The sequence below is a fragment of the Ursus americanus genome, chromosome 8 (genome assembly GCF_024610735.1).
Source record: "Ursus americanus isolate L20-20 chromosome 8, mUrsAme1.1.p, whole genome shotgun sequence".
Classification (NCBI taxonomy): Eukaryota; Metazoa; Chordata; class Mammalia; order Carnivora; family Ursidae; genus Ursus; species Ursus americanus.
Genome location: NC_142134.1, coordinates 35,991,925 through 36,017,938, shown reverse-complemented (window position 1 = coordinate 36,017,938; position 26,014 = coordinate 35,991,925). Strand labels below are relative to the sequence as shown.

General features: G+C 35.8%; 1 protein-coding gene across 5 annotated transcripts in view; it reads left to right on the top strand.

Moving 5' to 3' along the window:
* Positions 1 to 26,014, top strand: part of ADGRL3 (adhesion G protein-coupled receptor L3) — a 501,774-nt gene that overhangs the window by 319,194 nt on the left and 156,566 nt on the right. For all 5 annotated transcript variants that reach the window (XM_087864114.1, XM_087864113.1, XM_045815875.2 and 2 more), the window contains 2 exons: positions 23,055 to 23,357; positions 25,456 to 25,559. In XM_087864114.1, coding sequence (XP_087720240.1) covers positions 23,055 to 23,357; positions 25,456 to 25,559 — 407 coding nt within the window. The remainder of the gene's footprint in view (positions 1 to 23,054; positions 23,358 to 25,455; positions 25,560 to 26,014) is intronic.

The following is a 26,014-nucleotide window of genomic DNA, read 5'->3' as shown; positions in this document are numbered from 1 at the left end:
AAACAAATGAATTTAAGTGAAGTTGATTTTAATTAAGGAGGAGCTAATGGAGTCTAAGATCTAATAGTGTATATATTCTTTAAAGGTGCTATAAAATGCAACTTGATTCATACATTAATGGTATGGAGTCCTTTTTTTTTAAAGATTTTATTCAGAGAGAGTGAGCGAGAGAGCACATGCACACGTTGGGGGGGTGGCAGAGGAAAAGGGGGAGAGAGAGAGAAATCTCCAGCAGACTCTGCGCTCAATGTGATCTCATGACCCTGAGGTCACGACCCTGAGATCATGACCTGAGCCGACATCAAGAGTCAGAGGCTTAACCAACTGAGCCACCCAGGCGCCCCAGTATAGAGTCTTTTAAGCAACACATTGAACTACAAAATGTTTATAATTAAAGGTGAGAAGAGAGTTTGGGTTTGTTATTTGAAGTTGTTCTAGTGAGAAAGAGCAGTATTATTTGTTTATTTTTTTAAGTTCTTTAAATAACTCTTATCTTAGAGTTTTTACTAAATACATTTGGAGTACTTGATAAGAGGTAATGGATTTTTGCTTTTGTGATAAAGGTGAATTTATACCTTTTCTTGTTAATGGAAAATGTCACTTAATTGAGATGTTGCCATTGTGCATTTTTAAGGACAGTTATTTATTCTTATGAGTGTGTACCATATTCCAAAAAATGAATGTAATTGAACTTATTTTGTAAGAGGATGCAGCGGAGAACCTTGTAAAATTATTTTTACATCTTAAGTGACTTTGGTAAAATGCAGGTTTACATGAAATGACAAGCCTTTATTTAGGTCAGTATAATATGTAAGAGTAAGATTGACATTTTTGTTGCTGTACAGTTTTCTGATTCACTATATAGGATAATAAGTGATAATATACATGATATAAATAAGTTACAGTATTGGTGCAACAAATGCAATATTCCTCATAACATTGCTATATAAAGTTATAACCATAAAGATATCCATATATTTAGTTCACAGTAGAAAATTTTGAGATAAAATCAAAGAATGTAAGATAGCCTGTATAGAACAGTATGAACAGCAGAGTTTTTTCCTCAATTGGCTACTTAGCAAAGCTATATAATTCAATCCAGAAATGTAAACTATACCTTTTAGCATATATTTACATGTTTACAATAATTAGGCACATACTGTTGGGTCTTGTATCTTTTTTTTCTTTTTTCCTTTTAGATTTTGTATAAATTCTCAGATATATCTGTGTAGCTTATATATTTATCACTATATATTTTGCATTTTTGAAAGTGACAATAATCAATAGGCCTCTTCAGCCATTTTCAGACTGCATATTTGTATTCTTTTCATCTCTCCCCCCCCATATGCAGAATAAATATACATCACTTTATATAAATATACAGATATCTTTCATAAAATTATCTTGTAATAGGGGCGCCTGGGTGGCACAGCGGTTAAGTGTCTGCCTTCGGCTCAGGGCGTGATTCCGGCGTTATGGGATCAAGCCCCACATCAGGCTTTTCCGCTATGAGCCTGCTTCTTCCTCTCCCACTCCCCCTGCTTGTGTTCCCTCTCTCGCTGGCTGTCTCTATCTCTGTCGAATAAATAAATAAAATCTTTAAAAAAAAAATTATCTTGTAATATATTCCCTTAAGTGGAACTATAAGGAGAAAGGGTAATGTTTTTTTTTTTCCATTCTGTATATGTTGTCATTTATTATATAACCCTGATTCCTCTTTGCTTGAAACTTTATAATATCCTATTTTAATCTTATTTACGTAGAGAAAATCCAGCTTAGCTAATGTTTTAAATATGCACAAGTAACAAAAACTATGAATCGAAGCATATATGTTGGGGCGCCTGGGTTGCTCAGTCGGTTGAGTGTCCAACTCTTGGTTTCAGCTCAGGTTGTGATCTTAGGATGGTGGATCGAGCCCCGTGTCAGGCTCCATAGAGTCTGCTTTCCCCTCTCCCTCCCCCACCAACTCGGGCTCACCCCCTCTTTCTCTCTCTCTCAAATAAATAAGTAAAATCTTTAAAAAAAGAAAGAACACATATGTTTCCAGGGACATGTGTATGTGTTTTCTTTTATTTACAAACAAATATGTCTTTGATTTTTAAATGTCCTAGAAATATGGGAGTAATTCGTGATTAAAACTTTCAACAGGATTCTCTAGCTCTTCTAACTTTTTTCTGGCTTTTTCTTTCTCTTCAGGTTTTAAGAAATCTTAAATTCCAGTTCTGTTTCTTTTAAATACCACAAGATTTCTATTTCTTTCCCTCCCTCCCTCTCTTTCTCCTCATTAGCTTCATCTGTCCTCACATGTACCACTAGCATGTTTGAATAGAGAATTACCAGGTAGGCACATCTAACCCAAACTTATTCTGAGCTCTATTTGTGAATTTCCAATTCCCTGTGTGGCCTCTCTGTTTTGATAACAAACTAATAATAGGAATGCATTTTAAATGTGTATTATCTTTTCCATTACCAATGCCATTGTGACCTGACTATTTTTTAACTCTACTGTTTATTATAATCACCTCCTTACTCTTCTTTCTACCTCTTTCTTTTTTCCCTTATATTCTACATTTTGCAGCCAAATTAATTTTCCTAAAACAGAACTTCATTCTCTGTTCATAAGCCTCAACAGAATCTTTCTAATTTAGCAGGCAATTAAAATTCTTCAAGATACTGGAAAGTATCACTTCAACCCACTTTCATAACTTTGCACCTAAATTTGAATGCCTTTCATTGGTACCATTAGTCATCAGAATACTACCAGCATTTGAGATCCATCTGAAGTGTCCTTCTTATCTTACCCAGCATTACTAAGAGCCAACTATGTACCAGGCACTGAGAGATTCAAAAATGAAAGAAAAACAAACCAAAAAACCCCATAGTTCCAGTTCTTGGGAAACTAATTGCACTGATTTGAGATTTTAAATCTCACAATTCTATAATTGTTGACAGCATGAATGGAACTTGAGTTGCTTTGAATGATGAGTCGGTGAGCACCAGACACAAGAATTTAAGGACAAAGCAATTCAACAGGGAAAGGATAATAGTCTTCTCAACAAACCGTGCAAGGATAATTGGATCTCCATATGCCAGTGAATGGAGTTGGACTCATACCTTACTATACACGAAAATGAACTCAAAATGATCTTAAAACATGTTTAGTGGTGATAACAGCTAAAGGGAAATGCCAGAAAGGAAGAGAGAGAGGGTGTGTGACAATTGTAGATAATGTGCCCAGAAAAGCCCTCACTGAGATGATATTTGACCTGAAGGAGAAATGGGCAGAGGGTAAATCAGAAGCTTCAGCCCAGCTGGTGTTGGGAGCAAGCTATTGTCTTGCTTTGCAAGGAGATATTTTATCTGGTGTGTTGGTAGTTCTTGGGCTTTGGTCCACACCTGTTCAGTCACCCCTGCCTCTTCCCGTATCATGCTATCTTGATGAATGGAGCAAATTTATATAGCTCTCTAGTCTCGAAAGAAAAAAGAGAAAGGATGGAATGAAGACAGGAAGGAAGGGAGGGATGGAGGAAGGGAGGAAAAAAGAAAGAAAGGACCCACATTTTAATTATAATAACACCAAGAGGTAGGTGCTGTGATTATTATTTTCCAGAATAAAATAATAGTAGTATCTCACATTTACTGAATGCTTACTGTGCGCAAAACAGTCATGTCAGTTGATATGCTAGATGTATATTCTCATATATACAACATTTATTCCTCATAACAATTCATTTTGTTGAGAGTATGTGGGAACAACAGTGAAATTCCCCAAAGAACATGTAGGTAAATAAAATAAACTGACCAATTTCAATTAGCTAGTAAAATTCACATACTTTTTAATAATTAGCTTCCTAGGTAAAGAAACTACGAGGTGGGATCATTCTTAATTCCAACTATAATAATTTAGGAATAATTTCCAGGACCTACCTAAGTGACAGTTTTAATCCAGTAAACATAAGCCAAATTAATTTCATTATAACCTGTCTAGAGAAAACCTGTATGACAACCACAAACTGGTTAACTTGAAGCAAACTGTATGCAATGCAGAACCAAAATGCAAAGAACAGAATTTGACAGATTTTTTTTTTTTTTAAAGAGCTAAAGCAGTGAAACTGTTAGAAGAAAACATAGGGATAAATCTTCATAAACTTGAATTAGGCAATGGTTTTTTAGCTATAACAACAAAAGCACAAGCAACACAGAAAAAAATAGATCTATTGGGCTTCATCAAAATGAAAAAGACTTGTGCTTCAAAGGGTACTGTCAAGAAAGTGAAAAGACAACCCACAGAATTGGATAAATTGTTTGCAAATTATATAACTGATAGGAGATTTATATTCTGAATATATAAAGAATTCCTATCACTCTAATAAAATACAATTAGCCCAATTAAAAATTAGGTATAGAATCTGAAGAGATGTTCTCTAAAAACGATGTACAAATGTCCAATAAACACACAAAGATGGTCAACATCATTAGCCATCAAGGAAATACAAATCAAAATTATAGTGAGATACCACTTTATAACCATTAGATAGGCTATATTCAAAAAGACAGATAACTCTAAGTGTTGCTAAGGATATGGAGAATTTGGACACTCATGCACTTCTGGTGAGATTATAAAATGGTATACCCACCTTGGAAAACAGTCTGATAGTTCCTCAAATGATTAAACATAGAGCTACCATATGAGCCAGCAATTTCACTTTTAGGTGTATAACCCAAGAAAAATTTAAAAATATCTCCACGTAAAAAAGTGTACACAAATGTTCATAGCAGCATTTATTCATAATAGAAAAAAGTAGAAACAACCCAAATGTCCATCAACAGATGAATGGATAAATAAAATGGGGTATACATTCATAAACAGAATATTATTCACCAACCAATAAAAACAATGAAGTACTGATTTATGCTACAACACGGATGGACCTTGAAAATATGCTAAATGAAATAAGCCAATCAAAAAAAAACCCCAAATATTGTATGATTCCATTTATATGAAATGTCTGGAGCAGGCACATCTATAGAGATAGAATGCAGATGAGCTGTTTCCTAGAGTGACTTCTAATGGATATGGGGTTTCTTTTTCAAGCAATGAAATTGTTCTCAAAAAGATTATGGTGATAGATACACACTTCATACCAAAAACCATTCAATTGTGCACTTTAAATGGCTGAGTTATATGGCATATGGATGGTATCTCAATAAAGCTGTTATTTTTTAAAAATTTAAAGAAGGATGCAGAGAGGCATGTTCTTTTTACTTGCTATTCCCTCCACGTAGAATGGTCTTTCCTTGCTCTCTGTGTGGCTCACTGCTTTATTGCCTTCAAATATCACCTTTCAGTTAGGCCTGCTTTGATCACCAATCTAAATTTCAAAATTTTCTCCTTTGCATGTATTACCATCTAACATACAGATATTTTACTTATCTTGTTTATCATTTGCCTCCTCATGAAGGGATGAAGTTTTGCTTGTTGATTTTGTCACTTTATCTCTAGTCTCTAGGAAATGCCTGACGCATAGTAGATATTCAGTAAATACTTGTTCACAGAAAAGAAGTGACAGATACACCCAGATCTCAAACAGCCTGGTGTGTTTGGACACTACAAATATTTCTTAAATAGCTGGATCAGAGGATAGCCTATGGGGTGTAGTGATAAATAAGGCTGTAGAGGGAAGGAGAAGCCCTTGCTACAGAGGATCTGTTCAGACACACTAAGGAGTTTAATCTCACATGCTATAAACAGGAGAGAACCATGGAAGGGAGGTGAGAAGGGGAATGTAATTATCATTGTTAGTTTGTGTTGCCTTCTTGGAGCCAGGCAATTGTGGGCTTTTTTTTTTTTTTTTTTTTTTTTTTTTGGTGAGTTTTAACTGAGTGTGCTCTGCTCTGCTTTTTTAAAATTTCTCTCTCTCTCTCCCCCCCACCCCACCCCTGCTTTCTCTTTCCTCCCTCAATCCGTGTCTTTCTTTCGAGTAAGAGGATGTCTCTGAAATTTTTCCCTCACCCTATCCATAATAATTTATATTATCATGTACTTAGAAGTACATGTAAGACTAAAGATATATAATGTGTAGCCTGAATTACATTTGTTTATTTATTATTTTAATTTGGACTTTTTCCCCCGTGGCTTAAATCAGACATTCATTTAATCCATTTACAAGTCGGTTTCTAGTCTCAATGTTAACTTTATTAAAAAAAGAATAGAAATTCAGATAAAACATTTTGTCTTCCAGAAAAAAACACACAACAACAAAAACAGTATTTTTCTGATGTAACTTGGTTACCACAGTCTTTAGATTTTCACACTAAAAGTGGGGTAACTTAAACAGTGACCCTGAGCAAGGTGAGAAAAGTAGTAATTTTCTTTGTTTAGCTTTGAAATTATTATTCAGCTCAAAAAATGTTAAGAAAATGATCAGTTTATTTTACGCTCTTAAAGCAAAATCTATTTATCAACCCATAAGGAAATTACAAGCCCTGCTTTCAGTTCTTTGTTTAAAATGCACTGTAGTGCAGTATGATTTGCATGTTAATGATGTGAATCCAACTGTATAATAAATGGAAAGGGGAAGACAGAAACTCGTTTCGGAGAGCAGGTTTGTTTGTTTTTCATGATTTCTTCCTTAAATGTTTAACTTGAGAACACATCTATGAGGTATGCTTATGTGAGAGCTAATAATTTGTGATCGTTGAATGGAGTGGCAATGAAGCAAGAAGTTCCATTCTCAGATTTCTCGCTCAGAAAGCCACTGGACACTAGAGGCATTTGAACATCTTTGGAAGGCAGACGTAATGTAACAAACAGGAGGCTGGCAGAATTCATTCTGTGTCGTGTCATCTCTGAAATCAGAAAACATGAAGCTGCCATAATTTCTCTTTCTCTCATTAACTCCCCCCATTCTTGACCACATTCAAGCACGAGGTTGGGATGCTTCATATTTTGTGCTTTTTGTTGGTTTCCTGTTATGTTGCTGGGCATGTTCTCATTAAGTAAAACTACAAAATAAAATCAAATTTTAAATATTAATGGGTGATTTGTGGAAGCGTGTCTTAGAAGCACTGAATTACTAGAAATTGAAAAAGCAGAATCTGTTTTTGAAAGCCATCCAATGTCCTTTTATTTATAGCCTTTGAGCCATTTCACAAGTTGAAAAGCAACCATGGAGCCATTTCATGTTTAGATTAATATATATTTAAGATATCCTAAAGCCACTATCAGCATGCAGTAGCCCTCTCATTGAACAAACACAGATTAGAGGTAAATGAGGAAATTCCTCTACATTAGGAATTCTCAAGCAGAGGTAACTTTGTCCCAAAAGGACATTTGGCAATTTCTAGAGATATTTTTGGTTGTCGCAACTGTGGGTAGTGAGTATTACCAGCATCTAGTGCATAAAGGCCAGAGGTGTTGCTAAATATTCTACAATGCACAGGACAACACCCCATAAAACCACACAACAAAGAATCGTGTGTCCTAAAATGTCAATAGTACCAAGGTTGGGAATTCCTGCTGTAAATGAAGATATAAAGCCAAATCATATCCTAAATTTTGCATTCTAATTCACAGAAACTGGGAAAAGAGTTAGGGTTTGTATTATCTACTGGCGTATAAGAATGCTACTATAAACTTAGTGACCTAAAAAATGCACATGTATTACCTCAAATATTCTGTGGTCAAGAGTCCAGGCCTACCTTGGCTGGATCTTCTATAAGGCTGCAATCACGGTGCCATCAGGGATGAGTTCTCATTTGAATGTTGGACTGGGGAAGAATCAGTTTCCAAGCTCATATGGTCATGGGCAGCATTACATTCTTTGGGCCTCAGTTTCTTGCTAACTACTGTTCTCAGCTCCTCGTCCTGTGACCCCCTCTATAGGCACCTCACAACATGGCAGCTTACTTCTTCAAAGCCAGAATGGTAAGTTTTTCATAAGACAGACAAAATATGTAATGTAGATTGTGCACATGATGACATACGTTCCACCACTTTTGCCATATTCTGTAGGGTAGAAGCAAGTACAGATCTCACCCACGCTCAAGAGTAAGGAATTACACAAAAGTGTGCACACCAGTAGATTGGGATGATGGGGGCCGCTTAGGAGTCTGTCTGCCAAAGGGAAGTTGTCTTCTGTTTAAAATTCTTGCATTTTAAAAATGTTGCTATTCATTAAAAGTTAATTGGCTAAATGTAAAATACTTGCTGGTAAAATATACATATTATTCAGAAGGGAAATAGAAGGGAGAATGCACATGACTCTCACATAGTGACTATCACTGCTACTGTTTCATATGTGTAGCGTATTTGCAGTGACATCAAAGTGCTCTGGCTATAGTCCCCTCACAAAATTATGTAGCTTTATTTGGTCCCCTCTTTCTGAAGACCTGTATTTTGTCACTGTTAGCTTGCCCACCTCTCTGTTTCATTTTCTTTCTCTGTATTAAGAATTGTCACATTATTTGGTGGTTGGTGGTAGGAAGCTTGGGGAGCAGAAAGGCTATCTTGAGTCCATCACTGCTAGTGATAGGTGAAGATTCTTCTATGTTTAAAATATATAATTGTTAATAGGATAAATTGAATAACTAATAACTAAAAGTACTGTGAGTTACATAAAACTAAAATAGGTATTGAATCTCCTTTACCATAAATTAAATTTATCTTGTTAAAATAAATTTGTCTTGTTATAATACATTTTGTTTACTAGATACTTGCTGGGGAACTTTTTCTGTTTACTTCAAGTGTGTGCTGAATCTGTATTCTTTGATATGCAGCTATGTTTCCTTTTGCCTTTAATATAAGCCAGATTAATTTCTACATTGTTGGAAGTTAATTTTAGCAGTGAGAGTGTGATACCACAAAGGCTATAATATTAAAGAGATTCATTATTAAGCAGTGAAGCAAAATATTAATGAATAAGAGTTTTATGATCACACTGACTCTTTTTTCCATTTGTGTCCTCTTACGATGTACAAATAACTGTAATTCTTTTCAGATACCATTTGATCTACTGGATATACTAAAGACATAGTGTGTGATATTTAATACATATGTGATGACTGTTAAAGTTGCATATGGTAGATACCATGTGTACTTTTCATTTTCATAGAATTCAGAATTTCTATTTTATATCATTTGTATTCATAATGCATAATTTTAGGGGACATGGAAATTATATAGTCAGGCAGATTTTTTTGTTTCCTTCATATAACTTCCTTTATCTTTGCAGCATTTGCATATCTTATATGGATATTCACAAATACACAAATTATTTATTAAGCGCCTATTATGTGCCAGGAACTGTACTGGATGTGAAATATTGCATTATCATTCCTAAGTCTACTTTACCCAATTTTTTAAAGAGAACTCATGCTCATCCTGGTTTAGAGATTTGTCCAAAGTTTCACAACTAGAATGTGCAGGAGCTGGTACTCCTAGGCAGATGTCCCTTCATGTGGCTGTGTCTAGCTAGGGGTGAAATAAATGACCGCTCCCAGAAAGAATGGATTCCTAAAATCTTATTCTGAATTTATATCCTAAAAATAATAAATATATATTGAATACAAATATGAGTAATCCAAAATAGCAATTTCATTAATCACTTCCCATTTCTACTTACAATCACTATAAATCACAGATATCAAAGGGAATAGTGATTTAACCAAGTACAGGGAGTGGGACACAAGAGGGGAGAATAGTTGAGATTGAGAATAGTGCTCCAGAAAGACACACTCCCATCACTGAAGATGAGAAGGGGCCTTTCTGGAGACACAGGAAATAAATCCAGGATAGTTAGAAGACCGAGAGAGCAAAGGCAGAGAGGCTTAAGTGGTGACTGGAGAGGTAGGCAGGGTAAGGCTTAGTGGGCTGTTTATGCCATGTTTAAGGGTTTTGACTTTATAGTAAGATCAGTTGGGAGCTTTTAAAGAGCAACAACATCAGATTTGCATTTCTCAAAGATCACTGCAGGTACAAGGTGAAAGATAGATTACGGGTACTCATTTGATGGTACAGGGAGATGACTTAACTACTGATAGCTACAACTACCTGGGTGGCCCTCAAGAGCTTATGCTTAGTGAAAAAAGCCCATCTCAAAAGGTGTCATGCCTGTGATTCTATTTATATAACATTCTTGAAAGGATGAAACTATAGAGATGGAGAATAGATAAGTGGTTGCCAGGAGATAACTATGGGGGGTGGGGACGGATTTGAATACAAAGAGGTGGCACAAGGCAGTTCTTTTGTGTGATGGAATAGTTCTGAGTCTTGAATGTGGCAGTGGTTATACAAATCTATGCCTGAGATAAAATCTAATAGAACGTAAGTATGCACACATAGATGAATGCAGGTGAAAACTAAATAAAGTCTGTAGTCGAACTGATAAAGTCATGTACCAGTGCCCATTTCCTGGCTTCGATATTCTGCTGTAGTTATGTAAGATCTCTCCATTGAGGGAAGCTGGGGGAGGGGCTCTTTTTACTATTTTTGCAACTTCCTGTGAGTCTGTACTTATTTTAAAATAAGTTTATTTTTTAAGGCTATTATAATAGAACAGCCTTTTTAAAGAATGGGAACAGTGGTGAAGAATAAGGAAAGCAATATTCTCAGTGCATCAGTGATCAGATTTGCAAGTCCTGTTATGCATATTTTGCAGTGAATCGAGGCGGTTGATGTGAAAGTGCATTTATTGAACAAATACTAATTGAGCCCCTCCTCTGTGTCACATGCTAGTCAAGTCACTGAGGATTATTGCCAAGCAAAACAGCAATAGTCTATCTTCATGGGATCTTTGGGCTACCAAAAAGAGTCTAAAACTTGGCCTGCAGAGTGTTACACAAATTTTTGACACTTTCCTACATGAAGATGAGGCTGTGCTTCCAAGAGATCAGGCTACAGGCGGAATCACTTGTGGACTCCTAAATTAGTGGGCCATCTACAATTTTGAATCTGTAATAGCTTGATTTTATTCATATTACATACTTCAATATTGATTTCAAATGGACCTTTTCTTTCCCATCTGCCCTTCTTTCCCATCTGCCCCCTCCCATTTACTTTCAAAGCTAAATACTGAATATTTTTTTGAAAAAAAGTTTTGAAATATCCTGTATGCTCCCAATCCTATTATCTCAAAATTTGAAATACCACAGAGCAGGCAAATGATTTTGAAGAAATATTTTTTCCTTATTCACATTATTTTTTCTCAAAAAAATTATTTCCCATTGGAATGCAACTAAGAATATCACTGTCGTTTCCAAAGCTGGTTAGGATAAAGTGGGTGGTAAATGACTACTGGGTTTTACATGTCCTTCAGAGATTGAGGTGAGAAAGATAAACTTGATAATTTTATTTCAGGCTGGCCGATCTTCTGTTCTTGTTATAGAAATGCAAAAACTACTTCACCATTGTAAGTTAGATGACTATTTATAATTCTCCTGAAAGAAAGTTGATGGCATCTTGGAATAACCTAAATTTGATTATAATAATGTTATATTATTACTGAATGTCTATTGTATGTTAGTATTACCGAAGTAAATAATAGGAATCCACATTATTAAGGATAGGGAAATTTTGAATTTCTGGAAGAGTAATTTGCCCAAAGCCAAATAGCTAGTAGATGATAATCTAATATTTGAACCTAAAATCAATACTTTTCCCAGGATACCTCACTGCCCTTTATTTTATTATTAATATAGTAAATGTACTTTTATGAAGCTTTTGAGGTTTCTTCATAAGTCTCTGAAAATGAACATAATTCTTTTGAAGTAGAGGAGCCCAATATAATCAGTATCCATTTTATTTACTTATTTTCCCCAGCAGGTTGGAATATATGGGTGATGTGCAAGTATCAGGTGGGTGCCCAGTCAGTTAAGCATCTGCCTTCAGCTCAGGTCATGATTCCAGGGTCCTGGGATTGAGCCCCACATTGGGCTCCTTGTTCATGGGGAGTCTGTTTCTCCCTGTGCCTGTTGTTCCCCTGCTTGTGCATGCATGTACTCTCTCTCTTTTTCTCTCTCTCTCTCTGACAAATAAATAAATAAATAAAATCTTAGGGAAAAAAAAGAATGCTTTAAAAATAATAAGAAAGAGAATAACCAGGAGAAAGCAAAATGGGGAGGTTTTTATATATTACTCCATTAATTTGGAATGGGATGGGTAGGCATGGTTGGAATAGTAGGTCAAAGAAAATAAGTTGTTTGATGCATAAATGAGTGAGAAGAAGCTGCTAAATTCCCAACATGAGGACTAGTTGAAAATATTTGCCTTAGATGCCCTGAATTCTATTCCTGAGTCTGTAACAGAAAATACCTTGGCCTAATCACTCAATCACCTAAACGTCAGTTCAACATAGACTATTTTTACCCTTTCCTTTGTAAAAAAGCAAAATTTAACTGAGTTAATTTGAAGATCTAATTGGTTTTATTCAACGATTCATGAGTTGGGGAGCATCCTATCTAGCGAGTTAAAAGGGACTGCAAGGAGCTATACAAAATGGAAGGTTTTTGTAGATAGAAGGGGGCAGGAAAAGGAAATTTCTAGCAAAGAGTGGATTGTTTTAGGCATGGTCACCTTCCTATGAGGAAAAGAAGGGTCCATCAGGCAGATTACTCACTAGTGTTGACCAGGGAATCCCAGATTAACTGGTTAAAGGTTACATTCCTGGAAGAGGCTGAAATTACAATTATTAAATATTCAGTCTTGGTTTACTGATGCGGGGCTTAGTATAAGTGGCTACATTTTGGGTCTGTTTCCTTTTTTCTTTTTTTTAAACAATTATTTTAAAGGGAAGTAATTATAAATTAACAGCATCTATTTAAATATTTAAGTTTCTTGAGAGTCTAGGTCTATAATTTCTGCTACTTGTATTTTGATTTTGAATATTGTGTAAGCAAGAATTTGAAACTGCTGTATATCAGATCTTACAAAATGTAATCTGGAGTAGGTGATCAAATTATTTAATCCAAAATGTCAATGTAATTGAGATACAGTAGTATACATAGATCTTCTGAAAATACTTTTCAAAAGAAAGCATATTTATTCTCACTCACCCAACATGCATGATTGAGTACTTAATGTATCCCAAGAAGTATATTTACATGGAAACAAAATGGAATGTCAAATTTCCCAGCACTCAGAAGAGTTATAGAGTTTAACTGTGTTTTTGGCAGATAGACTTAATTTATGCATCAAGTCTATAATCTATTATGCTGAGTATTAAGTCCTTTAGAAGACCGTACAATATGGTTGTGGTTGCATTTGAAATTAAAAATCACTTATATGCCAATTTTACAGCTGCTTTCCTTTTTATGATTTAAATTACCTGAGTAAATGAAATGTTTAGTGACTCACCAGTGTGAGAGAGTTGATGGGCACAGTGAAGAGCCACCCCTGAACTTTCTACAACCTATGATAAAATTAGACTGCCCACCCTATAAATGCCTTGAGGAGGGGGACCATGTTTTATACAACCTGGTAGTCCCATTCTAGCAGCTAATTGGAGCTCCAGTTCATGTCATTCTTAGGTTTATTAGATAAAAAATGAAAGCTAGAGGAGGTTTTTTTTGGGGGGGGGGGGATGTTGAAAGAAATATTTTGAGGTACTTAAAAAGCCATATAATAGCCTTGTTTTTTCCAGACTCTAAACATAAACAACAAAGCAAATAATCAAGACCAGTAGCTGTCCTAAAATAGAGCCTTACATTTTATCAGTTTCTTAGACACTTGTGCAGATCTAACAAGGACAAGAACATATATATTTTTCAAGCATCTGTAATAGATCAAAGTTACCAAAATTGCATTTCTTTAAAAAAAAACTTGAAGCTTAAATGATGAACTCTTCATTCTTCACTGTTCACTTGAGTATTTCATTTCCAAACAGAGGATAATGTTATTTTTCTTGAATTTATTTTAACTTTATACTTATAAATAAATCATGTATAACCCTTATATTTTGGTATCACTCTATCTTCATAGGTAAACTGCAATTCACAGTTAATAATAAAATATGTCACTGCAAATATTAGGCAATAACTCCAGTAACTGGATAACAATGATGTCAAATCTAGGGGAATAAAACACAATATTGAGACTAGAAGTAAGGAATTATTCTAAATCCTAACAACAATTCAACTACTTCCCCCTCCTTGAATGTTTTACTGGTTGTTGAGAAATCAGGAAACTCAAATCCACTTGAATTTATTTTCCTAGTTTGTTTGTTGACATGGTTGCATCATGACCAGAGTTTAGTTAATAGTTTTATAAATTAAAACTTCTAGAAATTTTACAGTAATGAGCATACCAACATTCTTCTGTTGGTTATAACTCAGGAGTCTTCAACATTTTCATACAGTTTGAAACCAATATATTTCTGTGGTTGTTTCAGATTTAAATAAATAATAATTGAATGGAGCTAGAGGAGAATTTACATAAGGACTAACTCTCCTTTTGTTTAAATGAAGGGGCAAACATCAGTTCAATTCAATCAACAATTACTGAAGGCCTACTATGTGTCAGGATCCTAGGACCCATACCCAAAAGCCATCACCACCTCCCTCAAACCCCATGCTCTTGTGGGTATATGTGTATCCCACAGCATTCTAGTCATTCTTATCACTGCCAGCACCTCTCAGATGTATGGCCAATTAGCACCTGTTCTCCCCACTTCCACTCTTCACCCATTCAGCCACTCTTAACCACAGCAACTCAAGTGAACCTAAGTTGGATCATGTCTGGGCTCTGCTCAGAACCTTCCAGTAACCTCCCACACCAGATAAATACCAAAGTCCTCACCATAACTGTAAAGTCCTATGTGCTACAATCCCTGCCACCTCTCCGATCTTATTTCATAGTGGTTTTCCCTCACACACATTGCTCCAGCTACACTGGCCACGTCACTGTGCCTAGGCCTTTACAGACGCTGGCTCCTCTCTCTGAGGGGCTCCCCAGTTATTCCCATCTCTCACTCTACCACTTGTCACCTTAACAGCAAGAGCATGCCTGACACCCTATTAAAAATTGCAATTGCCCCCACCCAGTACTTTCTATTACTTTCCCTTGCTTTCCTTGTTCTTTTTATCTGTAGCACTTTTTAATAACTAATATACTGTATATTTTAATTTTTGTCCCATTCATTGTTTATCTCTCTTACTAAAATGTAAGCTTTATGAGGGCAGAGATTTTTAGTTTTTGTCATTTTCATTGTTCACTTCTGTATCCCCAGCATTTAGAATAGCAATTGGCACACAGTAAACAATCAATAATTATTGGTTGAAGCAAGGAATAAATAACAATATTATCACTGATAATAAATATTTATTAATGTATTATTCTCTGTCGTTTACTTTGCTAAGTACTATAAATCCATACTGCCATTTTTTTCCTCAAATAAGTATATATGTTATTATCTCCATGTAGTTAAAAAAAATTAAGGCACAGAGAGCTATTATAATTTGTTCAAAGTCACATCTCTTTCATTTTATTTAATTGATTAGTTTGTTTGTTTGTTTGTTTGTTTGTTTATTTATGGGGAGGGGCAGAGGAAGAGGGTGAGAATCTTAAGCAGGCTCCACACCCAGCAGGGAGCAGGATCCATGGCTCAATCTCATGACCCTGAGACCATGACCTAAACCAAAAATCAAGAGTCAGATGTTTAACCCATTGGGCCACCTAAGTGCCCCAAAGTCACATCTCTTTTAAATGATTGAGTATTTATCTCATTGTGTTATAAGAAGACATTTCTGCTATTACAGTGTTTTACCAACTCTAAGATTCTCATTATTTCACCTTTCAACATTTCATACATTGGAATGCACCTAACAATTGAAGACATGTCAGAGTTAAATTAGCAAAGATTTCCTTTTTCTATGTTAGTGGCACAAAGAATAATTGATGATATTGTGCATTCAACAAAATACAGTATATTAAAACCGTTTTGAGGTCAGTACTCTCTGCTTCACCTCTGAGTCCTTGATGCCCAGCACAATGTATAAGACAAACACCAATAAAAATATACTGAATGAAAAATATAGTTAGTATTTTTTCTTTCTTTCTTTTTCCTATCTTCTTCAGTAGCTTTTTCTATAAAGCTTGTTAGAGAGGGCTTCATTACAGTAAGGAACATGATAACTATACTCAACATTTTATTCCCAATACAACTCCTGTTACATGACAGTTGATTAGTAAGTATGGATAGAATGAATTAATCTTGTAATTCCTAGAGCTGAACTCTCTTATAGGCACATAATATATGACATACTTGATACTTAAAAAGATTTCAAACATTTGTTAGATAATATGGATACACATGGGTTTTAAAGTCAAACTATCTGTATTTATTTTTTTAAAAGATTTTGTTTATTTGACACTGAGAGAGAGAGAGAGCACAAGTAGGGGAAGCAGCAGGCAGAGGGAGAGGAAGAAGCAGGCTCCCCACTGAGCAGGGAGCCTGACTCGGGGCTCAATCCCAGGACCTGGGATCATGACCTGAGCCAAAGGCAGATGCTTAATGACTGAGCCACCCAGGCACCCCAAACTATCTGCATTTAAATGCTAACTTGACCGCTTATGGGCTCTGTGAAGCTAGGAAATTCACATAACTTCTCTGTACCTCAATTATGCATTGTAAAGCATTACCACACTGCCTGGTATATGATATATGCTCAAAGAAAGCCAACTAATATCTCACATTATTGTTCGCTGCTTGTTTATTGTCTACTTAGATGCTGAACAATGTATTAAGTTTTGTGGATTCTACAGTTTTTCCTTTAGGAGAATTAGAAATGCCATAAGCAGAAAGAAATTAGCTCAAAGACAATTACTTCCTCCATTCTTAACAGCAGTGGGCAGGCTCCTTTCTTGTGGATCAAGTTGAGGTTCTCAATGTCCCCTCCAGGTTAGTATGCTTAAGAGTGAGGTCTCTGTGCCTGTTATTTTTCTGTTCTTCTACTTACGAACTTTTAACCTTTGAAAAATTACTGGATCTCTTGGTGCTTCAGCTTCACCATCTGTAAAATGAAAGTAATTAACTGTACCTCCTAACAGATTTGTTGTCAGAATTAAATGGGCCAATTCCTGTGAAGTGCTCAGGATAGTGCCGGATCCATAACAAGCATTCAGGAAACACCCAACAGGTCTGAACCATAGCAATACCAATAAAAGCACATGTGAGCAGTGTTTGGGACAAATTAATTTCCAAATTCATGAAGGCTTTTTACATGTGTGTTTCCGTCATTAAATTTTGTCTAAAGTTTTACCACCACCCATAGTCCTAATGGAAAGGAAGGGATTTTGAAATCCTGGTTCTATCACTCGACCGTTATGTGAGCTTGGATGAATTACTTAATTTTACTTCTTTCATCTCAGAAGTGAGTAAATATATCTACCCAAATATTGTTAGGAGCATTACATTAGAATGAATATAAAACATACAACACAGTTCCTGGCATGGTAGGACTAAATATATAGCAGATAATTTTAATAAGATGTCCCCCAATTCCCTATTTTAGCTTATTATTTTATGTAATAAGGCCATTACAAATTCATGTTTAATTAGAACAGATGTTTTCCTCTATTTACAGTAAGCATGATATGCTATGAGAAAATACAAATGGATTAAATTATAAAAATAAATATGCCTTCACATGGCTGATAATTTGTGGAATTTCACTATCTTAAGAGGCCATAAAAACAGTATTATAAATGAATTCTGAAAAGAATTGGATGATTTCCTGACAGGTAAAATTAATGTTTCTTTTTAAAAAGTAAGTGTAATCAAATCTGCTGCGACCAACTGATATCCATGGGAATCAGGCAGAATTTCTGTCTTCTACCCAGAGCGCTGCACAAATACCAAAAGCCATTTGTAGTGTTGTTACAGTTTTAGGTTTCTTATTTCCTCTATCATGCCCTTGGGAAGATTTCTTCAGTAATTGACCTTGGATTTAAATAAATACTTGGAGGGTGGGGAGAAGGAAATGTTTCTGTAGTCAGCCCAAATATTACATGTTGGAATGAAATTAACCCAGATTGGTAAAAGGAAGACCATGAGGAGAGATACATATTTTAGAGAAGAAAGGAAAAAAATGAAGGAGAATCAAGAAGAAAGTTCATGCACTTCATGAGTAGAAGGTAAACAGTTCTATTGTGAGGTTTTATATTGTTTTAAATTTTACAGTTTTTTAGAAGATGCCTGTATTAGGCTGCTTGGGCTGCCATAACAAAATACCCCAGACTAGGTGACTTAAACAACAGAAATTCATTTCCTCACAGTTCTGGCAACTAAAAATCCAAGACCAAGGTGCTGGTAAGGTTGGTTTCTCCTGAGGTCTCAGTCCTTGACTTAGAAATGGCCACTTTCTCACTATGTCCTCACATGGCCTTTGCTCTGTGAACATGCTTCCCTATCTCTTCCCCTTCATTGAAGGACAGCAGTGCTATTGGATCAGGGCCCTACCTTATGACCTCATTGAACCTTTATTACCTTTTTAAAGGCTCCATCTCGAAATAGAGTTATAGGTGGGTTAGGGCTTGACCTTGGGGGAAAAAATTAACAATGTCCATCCCCAAAATTAATATGTTTTGTGATCAAGAATAGTAAAGTTTTATTAGAATCGTATTTACTTCAGTTCCTTAACGCATTTGGAAGACTCAGTTGTAGAATGCATGAGATAATTCAGAATGTCATTTTTGATAGCTTATTATAGAAACATGGAATATGGAATTGGGGGACACTGATTTACTTTCTATATGTATGATTATGATTCACTTACCATTTGAGCCTTTGTTTTCTCATTTGTAAAATTAGAAATTCGTAGTTACAATTACTCTGCAGTGAATTCAATTAGATAATAGAGATAAAGACATTGAAAAATGTAAAGCACTATACAAATGTTGGTTATTTTCACTGTTTTCCATTAGTATACTCCACAAACTATAACCTGTAGTAATATTCAAAATAATATGTTTTCTTTTCAAGGCAGTTTGAAGGAAAAATAAACAAAATAAACCAAAATATAAGAATGAAATAAGCCATGGGCAATATATTTGAGGGGACAGGAGAACTGAAATTTTCCTCTGGAAATAAGTTAATTATGAGGGAAAATATTAGTATGGAGGTTTGTTTAGTTACTTTTATGAAAATACTAAGCACAGTGAGCATAGTAACAATCACAGAATAGTAAGGAAAATTACACAATTTTGATTAAGTGTTATGTGTAAATAGTCACTCAAATGTATTTTCTATTATATTCTTTTAACCTTTCCCTGATACACAACCACAACCACATGAGGTACTTAATAACATAGTTTTATTAAACTAGCTGTATCATCAGGTAAGACTCAATGACAGAATACACTGAAAAGGTGTCATATCATTTCTCCGTTACTGGAAATCGAGAAAGCCAACTCCTATGGCATATGATATGGGCTGAACTTGGCCAGAGTGTGTTGCTATGACTTGTCAGTGAATCTACATCTTCTTTTCCAGTCTCTAGCAATAAGGCAAGTTCTTTCTTGGGCACTGGTGACAACATGTATATCACTAGTACTTATTCTGCCAAAAACTGGCATTGAGCAGAACTCTTGGGAGTCTCACACAGCAGTAAATGGAATAGAAAGGATGGGGGATAAATTTGACTTTTATTCTGCTAAAAGTCAAATGGAATGAAATGGCCCTGCTTGTAGCCACCTCTCTGCAGCACAATTCCAAAGAAATAAGTTCTGATCCTTAACGTTAGTATGTCTTTATTAAACTAAGTCCTTGCAATGTAATATGGAACAATTCAAACTTCAAAAAAATCTCTTCCATCAGTATCATTGCTTCACAAGAGTATATTCAGTTTAAATATGAATGTTTTGTGATAGGATTATTTTGGGGAAGAGGAGACTTTGTTCTCCCTGCTTCTTTTTGTTTTGAGTTATCCGGTAGTTTTCTTAACTATAGTATAAAACGCATTTATAAAATAACTTTTTTAGCCTATCAACTATGAGAACTCTTAACTACCCTATTTGCTATTTCCCTCTATTTATCTTTTTCTTTTTTTTCTTTTTTCTTTTTTCTTTCTTTCTTTCTTTCTTTCTTTTTTTTTTTTTTTTTTTTTTTTTGGTGATATTTCACAACTGGACCCTCCCTTGCTTCCTTGACCTACCCCTGATGTTCATCTATCTTGACTGAGAGCTAATTTACTATAGGTCAGACACCAGGCTAAAAGCTGAGGAAATAATCTTGAACAAAGCACATTAGTGTGTAACCTCATCTTGGTAAATTTGAAAAGGTTCCTTGGTGGAGATGGCATCCAAGCCATCCCCAAAGGCTAAACAGAAATTAGCCAGGTGGAAATGGGATCAGGAACACCACAGCATGTTCAAAAGCCCTGGGGCAGAAAGAACAGGGTACAGTTGGGAAATTACTGGTAATTTTGTATGGTTTAATAGTAGAGCTGAAAGACGAGAAGCATTACAAATGAGCTAGAGAAATAAATGCATGGAGGGCTTTAGGCGCAAAGAAAAGGAGTCCAGTCTTTGTTTAGAGGGCAGACGGAAGTGATTGAAGGGATTTTAATCTGGAGAGTAACATATTCCAATTTATACCCTATAAGATGCCTCTGGCAAAAGGTAGAAAATTGTTTTAATAGGGTAATTTTAGAGAAAAATAATGAATATTGATTTCCATTATGTGGTGGCATTGTTAAATACATTTTGGTGTGATACTGTAGTCTTTAAAAACATGAAATCTGGATTGTTATAGAGCACAAGATAAATATATTAAATCTACGCGAAAGACAAATTTATTCAAAATTGGCAAGACCAGAGTCACAGCAAAAAACCATCTTGTGATCACGTGTCGTTGCTCCTTGTGTGTGATTTGTGTGATTTGTGTGATTGAGACAATAGGCCGGTCAATCTTCTCACTGCATGTGGGATTATGCAGTTTTATCAGAGCAAAGATGTCTGCAAAACAAGTCTCTTCCCTCCCATAACATTGTATGCTAATTAAAATATCTAAATGAAGAAAAGTGCATTCATTTAGAAAGCATTCTTCAGTATCTATATAATTCTGAACAAGCTACAAATGAGAGATGGAATTATTTAAATTGAAGGAGCCAGAGAAAATGCTTGGAGTTAGCTTTTAACTATTGCCTTACTAGTCTATCAAGTGGAATAAAGTAAAGAAGAATTTTTCCATCAGCCAGAAAACTTTGCACACAAAAGGTGCTTGTATCCCAGCAATGACACCACTGACATGTTTTTAAGGCTAATACTTAATAAGAACAAGAGTATTTAATTTTAATATTAACTTATTTTTAATTAATTTAATATTAAGTAATATTTAATTTCAAGTTATTAATATTTCTTCATTATGTTTTTTCTTTTTGAGACATTTCGGCAAATTCAAATGCAAAATAAATGATGTATATTAGAATCATTTCTACTGGTTATAATTTTAAGAATTCAATTTTACTTATGTTGCTAAAATTTATATATGAGTTTTGTTAAACATTGGTGTCAATTTTTATGAATTCTGAATTTTGATTTTGCAAACATCAATATTAAAATCCCAGTAATGTCATCTTGCTCTGGTATTGCTTTACAAGGCTCTCGTACTCACCCACTGATGAGTGAGAGGAGTGCAGCTAGTGGTGATTGGGAAGAGAGAAAAATAGAGAAATGAGACAGAATCAGCAAGACTTTGGGAAATGTGGTGTCAATGGAAGAAGGGGAAAAAAAGATACTCCTTCTTCCTTCATGAACTTTGCATCAATGAAGTTATGAATATTACATTCACATAGAGAGAGAACCCAAGAGGAAGGAGGAACACTTAGAAGAAAGAGGAAACAGAACAAGCAAGGAGACAGCTAGAAAAATAACATCACTTCAGAAAATGCTACAGTTTCAGTGATTAAATGTTCAGAATATCCATACCCCCTTCCCTACTGCCGTCTCTACCTCGTTTTTGGGAGCTTTATACGTACCAACCACACGTGATGGATGTGGCACCTCTTCTAGGGCAGCAAAGTCAAGTTGATGACATGTTAAAGAAAGCAGACGATGAATGACAACCAGCTGGAGGCTCAGCACGGGACCCCCTGAGTTCCATGAACCCGAGCTACTTGGAATCTGGCTAGAGCCAGTGGCCCTGGGGTTATTGCCGGTAAATGAGGTTAAGAGTAGTTTCTAACATTACAGTTAGGAATGCAATGTAAGTATGTGGAGGACTGGCATACTCTTGCCTTCCTATGATGGAAATATAAATAGATTTTCCCCAGAAAGATGATTCTTTGCAGTGATTATTTCTATGGTATTGTTAGAACATTCCTTTGGATACGTTCTAGGCTTAATAACCTATTAATATCTGGTCAAGGAACCTTACCAGTTTTATTTGGAATTTGGAATACATTTCCCCATTTTAAGAAATCTAGTTAGAAAATAATTTATGAGACAACTAAATTGGCAATGACTTATACTTTACATTAGTAAATGTCAGGTTTGAAAGTTTTGTTAAGGTGGGTTAGTTCTGAGAGCATTGGGTAGATATCAAGCTGCTTTAATTTATGTTAAAGAGACCATATTCAGAATTGTCCTTTACTTTTTAGCATGAGAGCACTTTAAATCTTGATGCCCTTTTATTTCTGATTCCTCTCCCCTAATTGCTTCATCTTTAGAAACTCATGTGATACTCAATATGAAAAGACTATTACAATAGCTCTCTCCCATTCTACACAAGTTTGAAAATTCTAAGTTGAGGAGGGCTGTAAGTATTAATCCTCTAATCGTTAAAAAGGCCTGAAGCATTAAGAAGCTTACTGAAGAGGTGGGTTGTGCTGTAATTTTGTTTTCTGTGATTTGAGTTGAGCGGAACCATGAACAAGCTGATGTTTGGCATTGGTCAGATGGCTGTCATGGTACTGAGGTGGCATTCAGATACCTTGGCACTGGCTTATTTTTTTCCATGTTGAAGGCTCTTTGAACTGTCAAATAAAAATGGTTTCTAAAGTATTAGGACACCCTGAAGTGATGAGCAAACAATGCAGATGTTTTCTTTTGAATTTTATTTCAGAAATCTCTACCACAGGACCTCTTGGCATGGGGAGCACCACCACCAGCACCACCCTGAGGACCACAACTTGGAGCCCAGGCAGGAGTACCACCCCGTCGGTGTCAGGAAGACGAAACCGGAGTACCAGCACCCCATCTCCAGCCGTGGAGGTGCTCGATGACACGACCACACATCTACCATCGGCATCGTCCCAAATCCCAGCTCTGGAAGAGAGCTGTGAAGCTGTGGAAGCCCGAGAAATCATGTGGTTTAAGACCCGTCAAGGACAGATGGCCAAGCAGCCGTGCCCTGCAGGAACGATAGGTAAGTCTGTTCTGCAGAGTTCAGCTAAAAAGTCTTTTGTTAGGTTACCTTGCTTTTCTTGCAGCTTTTTTCTTCAGTTTTTTGTTTGTTCGTTACTACATATTTTTGTCACTTCAGTTGATTGAATTCTGAACTCAGCCAAATTACAATTTAAAGCAGTGTATTTTCAGAGTTTGAAAATACATTCTGGAGAAATCACCGATGAGGACTTAGTGTGTATACACATGAGGCCAGAAGTTTTTGCCCATGGTGTGAGAGCTGTGAGGGGAGTTACAGTTAGGCTGTGGATGTCCTGGATGCCCCAGAAGGCCAGCCCGGCTGTGTAGGAGCCCGGAGCGAGTCACTGGATTCCTGGGAGCTAGTTCTCATGCATGTCACCTACTGTCAAATGTTGATAGCAGAAAATGAGGTGGAGGACTTCTCCATTAGAAAATGATCATCGAAACTACCTAAAACTTAACAAAAGAGAAAGTTTGACTATCCTTTTGATAAATCATTGTAGCTGTCCTTTAATAGCCAAGCTCTTCAAGGGGTAGGACCCAATCTCCCATTACTCAACATCCCCCCGAGAGAGCAAGATCCATTGTTTTCTCTAGGAGATAGTTCAAAGCTAAATAGTTCTTCCCTCTCCCCGGCTCATTTTTTACTGATGTGATTCCTAATATCCCCAAGTGGTAACCATATTATTACTTACAATTTTTATGCCTGAAATAGCCTAGTTTTCTTATTGTTACATACATTTATCTTCCTAAAACTAATATTTGATATGCTAAATAAAATTTGCCTTATTCCATAAAATATGTAAATAAAGCAAATGTGCGATAGATGTCGCGATACAAGAAATAGGGACTCTGTGTATTACTGATTTGGTTACTTTAAACAGGTTTGTCTTAGAAGAGTTCCAGTGTGGATATATCATTCTGAATCCTATAGTATGTGAAATGAAAAGACCAAAAAGAATATTGGCTTTTATAAAAGTGCACATTTAATTTCTTTTTTCAGCAAACTGTTTAAAAATATTCTGAAATCTTTCTTCCCTTTATGAAAGGGTGCAATGCTCAGTTCTAAAGTTTTCTGTGGTACTGAAATCGGTTTGGTTCCAACAGTTTGAAACCTTGTCTCTTAGCACTGTCCCCTTCATTCTGGGCCTCATTTCCTTCGTTTTTTGAAAGAGAAATAATAACATTCCCCCCCCCCCACTTCAAATGTTTGTTGTGAAGGTGAGTGAAATACTTTATTTGAAAGCAGTTTCAAAACTACAGAGCATTACGGAAATATGCCATTATTGTTGTGTGAAAATTGGGAGAAAGCTTTAAAGGAAACCAAACCTTCTGGAGCCCTCCCACGTGAATGCCCCTATGCTACAATCTTATTTTTAACCTTTTCTCTGTCCCCTCTGCTGTAGTGCTGTTCAGAGGCACACAGGCTGTCACTTGAATTATTGTAATAGCTTCCCCCAAGCCCTCACGTCTCCCCCTTAGATTCACCCTCCATGCTGCTGCCACAGTTATCTTTCTAAAACCTTAATCAGCTCATTTCTCTCCTCTGCTTAATGTTCATTGATTTTCCAGCACCCACAGGTGGCAGACAAGGGAGTTTATGATCTGACTTTGCCTGCCTTTCCAAGTCCATTAAACACAACTCCCCTATACAGTAGACCTCAATTTAAAACATTTGAAGTTTCCCAAGGACAACATATTTTTTTCTGCACCTGGAATGCCCTTTCCTACCTTGTTTTCCTGAAAAACCTGCAGACTGATTCCTTTAAGACTCAGCTGCTGCCTTGCCTCTGAAAACTCACACAATAAGCCCCATAGAGGCAGATACCACATCTCGCTAATTTATGAAACTGTTCTCTGTACCTGGTGTAGTTGCCAGCAAGTGCTTTAAAAATATTAAATGATTTTGTTTGTTCTGTTGCATTTCTCCAATATCAGTTGTTTGCCAGGCGCTGTGTGTGGTGTTTTAATATACATTATCTTAGTTTAATGATCCCAGTTTTGCCTTTGTTCATATTTAAACATAACACGGATAGAGAGTCTTTGTAAGCAAGATGGTTTGAATATTTAAAGCAGACCTATTTTTCTCATTATTTTAGGAGTATCAACTTATCTCTGCCTGGCTCCTGATGGAATCTGGGATCCCCAAGGACCGGATCTTAGCAACTGTTCTTCTCCTTGGGTCAACCATATAACACAAAAGGTAAATCGTATGATTGACCAGGAAGGTTTGCCCAAACCTAGATCTCCTGTTGTTGATTATAACTGTTGCAAACAAAATAGTCAAGATTTTTTTTTAATTAATGGGGAAATACTCCCCCATTTTAGTTCTCTTTAAGATTTAGTGACAACCTTTGATGCGCCATGTGCTAATTCAGAATTTTGTTGTCCTTAAAGGACAAATCTGTGAACTTCCTCTAAGCCAGGAAGTATTGCTTATAATAATTTTATTATTAATAAAATTTTTATGATATCGTGAACTCCAAATATAAAAGTCTAAGAGGCATTATAAATCAAGCAAGCAAAAGCTTCTAGCATACATGCATATAGATTTTCCTGTGGAAATAATAATTACAAAAAAAAATCTACCTTGGAATCTTAGGCTATTTGATAAATGTTCTGTAACCTAACCATTTATCAGTGTTAAAAGTATACATA